The sequence below is a fragment of the Pezoporus occidentalis genome, unplaced genomic scaffold (assembly GCF_034315485.1).
Source record: "Pezoporus occidentalis ecotype Australia unplaced genomic scaffold, CSIRO_AGI_Poc_V1 ctg8, whole genome shotgun sequence".
Taxonomy (NCBI): domain Eukaryota; kingdom Metazoa; phylum Chordata; class Aves; order Psittaciformes; family Psittacidae; genus Pezoporus; species Pezoporus occidentalis.
The window spans coordinates 1549309-1555808 of NW_026916158.1; the positions used below are offsets into that span (position 1 = coordinate 1549309).

Consider the following 6500-nt stretch of genomic DNA (forward strand, 5'->3'; position numbering starts at 1 on the left):
GGGCGCTCACAATACCTGCGATTGATGAGGCGGACGGGCCAATCAGCGACGGGGGGCGGCCGCGCGCTCCCGTCGTTGGTGGGGACGGGGGGAGTTACGCGGGGAAGGGGGAGCCGCCGGCTGCCAATGAGCGCCCACGTCCGCCCGCACGTCGCTCCGCCCCCGGCTCCCATTCATCAAGGGGGGGGACGGTGTCGTCTTTTCAATTCATTTATCTGCAGGAATGATTGCCGCTATCAGTCTCGCGTTCACCGCCCGGCTGAGGAGGTGAAAGTTTCTCCCCAGGAAGATAAACCGCAAAAGACAATATTGTGCATGATTTGCGCCTTTTTTTGCAAAGCGAAAAAAAAAAAAAAAAAAAGGCCCCCCGAAAAAAAAACCCGGGAGAGTGAGGGGAAGCTCGAAGAGGAGAGAGAAACAATCTCTCGGCCACTTTGCAACATTCCTATAGCCAAAAAAATCAGTGAAGGAAGTTTCTTTTTTGTTTTGTTTTTATTTTTTTTATTTTTTGCTGCCCGTGTTGATCTCTCTCCGTTATTGTTATTTGCAGCCAGCTTATTTTTGAGCCCACCCAACCCCCCCTCCCCACTTAAACCTCCCTGAAAAGTCAAAACAGAGAGACAGTGAATATTTTTTTGGGCACAATTTTATTATTACTATTTGCAACGGCGAAGATCTCTTCTCCCCTTCAGCACCAGCCTCTTTTTTTTTTTTCTCTTCTTCTCCCCCCCCCCCTTTTTTTTTCTTCCCCCTGCGCTGATGCCGAAGGGGGTGTTTTTGATGTGGTTGCTTTGGTGGTGATCGTCGCTGACTTTCCAAAGAGGGTGTTTTCGCCGCTGCTGCTGCTGCTGCTTCTCTCCGCGTTGTGTGTGTGCGCGCGTGCTTTTTTTTTGGTTGCTGCATCGACGCTGGGAAGATGCTTCTGGATGCTGGACCGCAGTATCCCGCCATAGGAGTCACTACCTTCGGATCCTCTCGCCACCACTCCACAGCCGATGTCACGGACAGAGAAGTGGGGCTGGGAATCAACCCCTTTGCTGACGGCATGGGCGCCTTCAAAATCAACCCCAGCACCCACGAGCTGGCCTCGGCCGGCCAGACCGCCTTCACCTCACAGGCGCCCGGCTACGCGGCGGCGGCCCTGGGGCACCACCACCACCCGACCCACGTTGGCTCCTACTCCAGCGCCGCTTTCAACTCCACCCGGGACTTTCTGTTCCGCAACCGTGGCTTCGGAGAGGCGGCTGCCGCTAGTGCCCAACACAGCCTCTTCGCCTCCGCCGCCGGCAGCTTCGCCGGACCCCACGGACACACTGATGCCGCGGGACATATACTTTTCCCGGGGCTGCACGAGCAAGCCACCAGCCACGCTTCTCCTAACGTGGTGAACGGGCAGATGCGCCTGGGCTTCTCCGGAGACATGTACGGCAGACCCGATCAGTACGGCCAGGTCACCAGCCCTCGCTCCGAGCACTATGCCTCGACCCAGCTGCACGGCTACGGCCACATGAACATGAACATGGCAGCCCACCACGGGGCAGGGGCCTTCTTTCGTTACATGCGGCAGCCCATCAAACAGGAACTCATCTGTAAGTGGATTGAGCCAGAGCAATTGTCAAACCCCAAAAAGTCCTGCAACAAAACTTTCAGCACGATGCACGAGCTGGTAACTCATGTCACGGTGGAGCACGTTGGAGGACCCGAGCAGTCCAATCACATATGTTTCTGGGAAGAGTGTCCAAGAGAAGGGAAACCTTTCAAGGCCAAATATAAACTTGTAAATCACATCAGAGTCCACACAGGTGAAAAACCTTTTCCCTGCCCTTTCCCAGGCTGTGGCAAAGTGTTTGCCAGATCAGAGAATCTCAAAATACACAAAAGAACTCATACAGGTACGGTAACCTTCTCTGTAGCTTTTCTCTCTGCGAGTGGAAGCGCCGAGCGCCGGGACAGGGCCGGGGGGGGGGGGGGGGGGGCGCGCCGGGGAGCTGCTTGGCTAAGGCTCGGGTAGGGAGAGTGGGGTACTGTCCAGGGACACCGATTTTTCCGGGAGAGGCAGACTCGGAGCTCCCGTGCAAAACGAGCTCGATCATAGCCACGCCAGCAGCAGCAACAAAAAGAAAATTATCCCCGCCGACGAGGCAGAGGGGAAGAAAGGCAGGATTTGCTGCTGGGATTGTTTGGGGGTGGGGAGTGGGGGGTGGGTGTGTGGGTGTGTGGGGGAGGGAGAATCGTAGCAACCTGTCCTGTTTAAATTTATGGGTTTTAATTAATTGTTGTTCGGCACTTTTGACTGTGGCATGATGAGAAATCGTGCTAAATATTGCAGGCAGCTCATCCGTCTCCTCTCTGCAATTCAGAGCTTGGTAAATATTTAATTCCGAGGAGAGATTTTAAATAAACCGAGCTCAGTGCTTTAGTGTGTTATTGTTGTGCGTAGGGACAGGCGCCGGGCTCCCTGAGAACTTTTCCCCACCGAGGGAGGTGCAAATGCAGCAGCCCCTGACCGAGAGAATCTCTCCCCCTGCTACGACCCCCGAGTGCCGGCAGCCAGCGCCGCATTTCTGGGCGTTTTTGCAGGGGTTTGTAGGTCTGCTCTAGCATTGTGTTCCCCGGCCGGATAATTTACAATATTGAAATTAAAAAAAAAAAAATACGGGGGAGGGGGCTGGGCTGGGTGGGAGCGTAAAATATCACGAGAATGAGCTATAAAACCGGATACTGAGGATCGCGTGTAAATACCACCACGCCTGCTGTCTCGTTTGGAGCATTGAGAGGAGGGAGAGATGCCCACGTCTGGGGCTGCAAATAAAATTCTTCCCTCTGAAGAAAAAAAAAAAAAGTTAATTAATATACCCACCACCCACCACTCCTCAGAAATGGGGGCTGAGCAGGGGTCTGAAGTGCGGAAAGGACAGAGAAGAGAGCCGAGGTTTTAGGGTTTTGAGCTTCGTTGAAGTTAGAAAGTTGCAAGTGTTTGAAATGGAGCCCCGGGCTTCCGTCCGGCCGTGTGAGGGGGACAATGAGCGATCCGGCAGGCCCTGCTTAATCAGATCCTTTTTTCCTCCCCCTTCCCTCTGCAATAGGTGAAAAACCATTTAAGTGTGAATTCGAGGGCTGTGACAGGCGCTTTGCAAACAGCAGCGACCGCAAAAAGCACATGCATGTCCACACTTCCGACAAGCCCTATCTCTGCAAAATGTGTGACAAGTCCTACACGCACCCCAGCTCCCTCAGAAAGCACATGAAGGTAAATGAGGGATCCTGATCTGCAGGGCTCGGACACCGCCTCGGGCCTGGCCCGCGGAAAGGGCTGCAGGGAGGCCGGGCAAGAAAGCCCGGGCAAGAGAGCCCGGGCAGGAGAGCCGGGCCGGTGTTTGCGGGTGGAGAGCGCTCCAGGGCCGGCCGTTGCTGCCGCTGATGCGGGCCTGTCCGAGACCGGGCCCAGCCCCGGCGTCTTCCTAGGGCCCTCCGGACCGCGCAGCCCCCCGGCCGGCCGCGCTCAGCCCTGGCCCCTCGGGCATGGCCTTTTGTCGGTACGTTTTATCCGGGGAGGGAAGGGGGGCTCTGCGAGGAGGCAGCCGGTGGGCGCTGCCTGTCTTCTTCTCCAGGCAGGGGCAGGGGCTGGGGTCGGGGGGGCGGCCCCGGGACCGGGACCGGCGGAGAGCTCCCGGGGGAGTGCCCGAGCCTGGAGCTCGACCCTGGGTCCCGTTGTCTAGGGCATCCTGGCAACCGCCGACAGGGCCTCCGTCTTCCGCCGCTCTCTATTTCTGCCCGGGTTTTCTCTTGCAGGTCCATGAATCGTCCTCGCAGGGGTCCCAGCCTTCTCCCGCCGCCAGCTCAGGCTACGAGTCCTCCACCCCTCCAACCATCGTGTCTCCATCCACAGAAAACCAGACCGCCAGCTCCTTATCCCCTTCCTCCTCCGCAGTCCACCACACGTCCAGCCACAGCACGCTTACATCAAATTTTAACGAATGGTACGTCTAAAACGCTAAAACAAACCAACAAAAAAACACAAATCGAAACAAAACAAAAAAAGCCCCAAGCGAGCAAACAAATACCCTATTTAAAGACTCAAAAAATAATGAACATTTTGAAATCAGAATTTAAACAAGCAAACAAAAATAAAATGCTGCCTGTAGACCCAGGACTGAATAAAATGAAGACTCATTTTTTATTTTTCTTTTTTTTTATTCTTCCTTTCTTCCCCTTTTTTATTTATCTTTATCTCTTTTTTTCTTTCTCTCTTCCTTCTTTTTTTTCTTTTCCTTTTTTTTTTTTTTTTTGGTGACTGCTCTGCTCTGCTCTGTTCCAAGGCTTGATAGGCGAAGGGGTTAGTAGAATGCATAAGAAGACAAGGTTACCAGGGCAAATGCCAACTGTGTAAGGCTTTACTGGAAACCACTGATTAGAGATCTCCAACTGCATGTCTGCTCAGGCAGCGGCCTTCCCCCCCATCCCCTCTTGTAAATACAGAATTATTAGCTTCAGAAACAAAACAACAACAAAAAAATGTACTGTTTGATTTTGTAAATAGATATATCGCAAGTTGAATAAGGGGATATGTGGATTTGTGGTCTTTGCATATATGTGGGGGGAGGGGCGGGCGGGCGGGAACTGCGGAGGGGGGGCGGAGGTGGGGGGGGCAGAGGGAAGAGGTAGAAATTCAACTATTTGTACTGAATGGCAAGAATGTTCTAGTAAATGTGTACCAAAATGTGAATTACTTTGTATTATTACAGTCTAAACGTCGATCTAACAGAATATTATTGGTATTAATGTGCTTTTTTGTATAAAGTGCAACATTTCGTCCCAAAGTCCAGTCTAAGTAGTGCAGTAAAATGTTGTTACACGTCCTGTCAAGAAATTCGTATAGTGAAAGCCTGGATCTGCGTGTCAAACTGTTACATTTGTTTATGTAAAGTGATATTAAAAAAAAAAAAAAAGATATAAACTATATCTGTCCGTTGCTTTTGGCAAATACAAGAACATAATGTATATAAATCCTAATTTCCATATTTATCCGCATGTAAAGGTCCGGTTATACATGTTACAAGATATTCAATATTTATGGCTAGAAGAATTGGTATGTAAAATTTAGTTTACAGAACTGTTTGGTAACATTTCGTACCTTATTAAAGATTCTTAAATCCCATGAATTGTGGTAGGAATTCTTATTCACTAAGTCAACCTGCTGCAACTCCAACTAGCTTTAGGATATTAGAATAAAACTGTCTCAGTTTTTCACTGCTTTCCATTATGTCATCACTAAAGCAGCGAAGGTGATATAAATGTGATAAATGAAAGGATCCCTGCTGGCATTACTATAGTGTGTAATTAGTATTTATATCAAAATTTATGAAACAAATTTTCGGCCGCAGTATAATTTAAATGACCTTTGCAGACATAGAATAACAACCATAAAAATAACAGAAATAGATTGCATGTGCTACATAAATATTAATGTGGGGAATTGTTACATGAGAAGTGCTGCATTCTACTCCAGCACTGCCCATGAATCTGCATAGACTGGGTCCCTAAATTAAATTAATTCGGGTAACATATATTAAGACATTTAAAACAGAGGAGATTTCGGTTGCTATTTTAATTTAAGGCATTTATGACCATAACTAATTCTCAGGCAGTGGATTCATGACTTTCCTTGGACCTTTTACTCCAGGAAGTATAGCATTGTTTCACGAAGGCTGTTGTTGTTGATGGGTGTATTTTTTTCCCCTTCCTGTTTTTTCGGTTTGTTTTTTTTCTTTTCTTTTTTTTTTGTTTGTTTTTTGGCTGATATTCCTTAAAACGTGATGTTAATTTAAATCAATTACTGCTTATGTTATGTTATTATTATTGCTATAATTTTGCCAGTGTTAATAGCTTTCTAAAAAAATAAGTCTAGGGAATAAGAATTATTTTATGTAATTTGATTATCTTTCTATCTCTTTTATTTATTTCTCATTTACTTAAGAAATTCGTTCCATTGGCTGGCGTTGATACAGTAGATTTGTAAATGAGAAGACAATATAAAAAATCTAAATTACTTGTGCTTAATGACTGTAGCAGAACGCCTTTTCTCTAAATCAGATTGTCTTCCTTGCAGTTTAGTTTGATAGATTTGCAAGCTGCACTGCTTCCACTAACTTAGCTACGGTTGTTGGAACTGTTGGGCTTTGTTCCTGGTTGTAGCTTGCATGATCGCCCCATTAAGCAGACAACATATCAACAGACAACACAAATCATGAGGTTGGCTAAAGCTGAGAGGGCTTGTGATATGTCATAGAGTGAATTGCACAAACTGACCTTCCAGTAGACCAGGATGACACTTTAACAGCTTCTTTAAAGAAATATTATGTGTATAGGGAGTCAATAGCCATATTAACTGCTCGGGGGGAGGGGGTGCTGGGGAAGCCGTTCTCTGCTTGTACCCGTGTGGGTGCTCCTCAGCCCCGGCTCTAACCCCCCGGCCCGAGCCCAGCCGCCTATCCCACAGC

General features: G+C 48.7%; 1 protein-coding gene across 1 annotated transcript; it reads left to right on the plus strand.

Moving 5' to 3' along the window:
- Positions 1-216: 216 nt before the first annotated feature.
- ZIC1 (Zic family member 1) lies at positions 217-5158 on the plus strand. Its single transcript, XM_062603499.1, has 3 exons — positions 217-1892; positions 3087-3250; positions 3793-5158. The coding sequence occupies exons 1-3, from the start codon at positions 917-919 to the stop codon at positions 3988-3990; spliced, it is 1338 nt and encodes a 445-aa protein (XP_062459483.1). The 5' UTR covers positions 217-916; the 3' UTR covers positions 3991-5158.
- The last annotated feature ends 1342 nt before the right edge of the window (positions 5159-6500 follow it).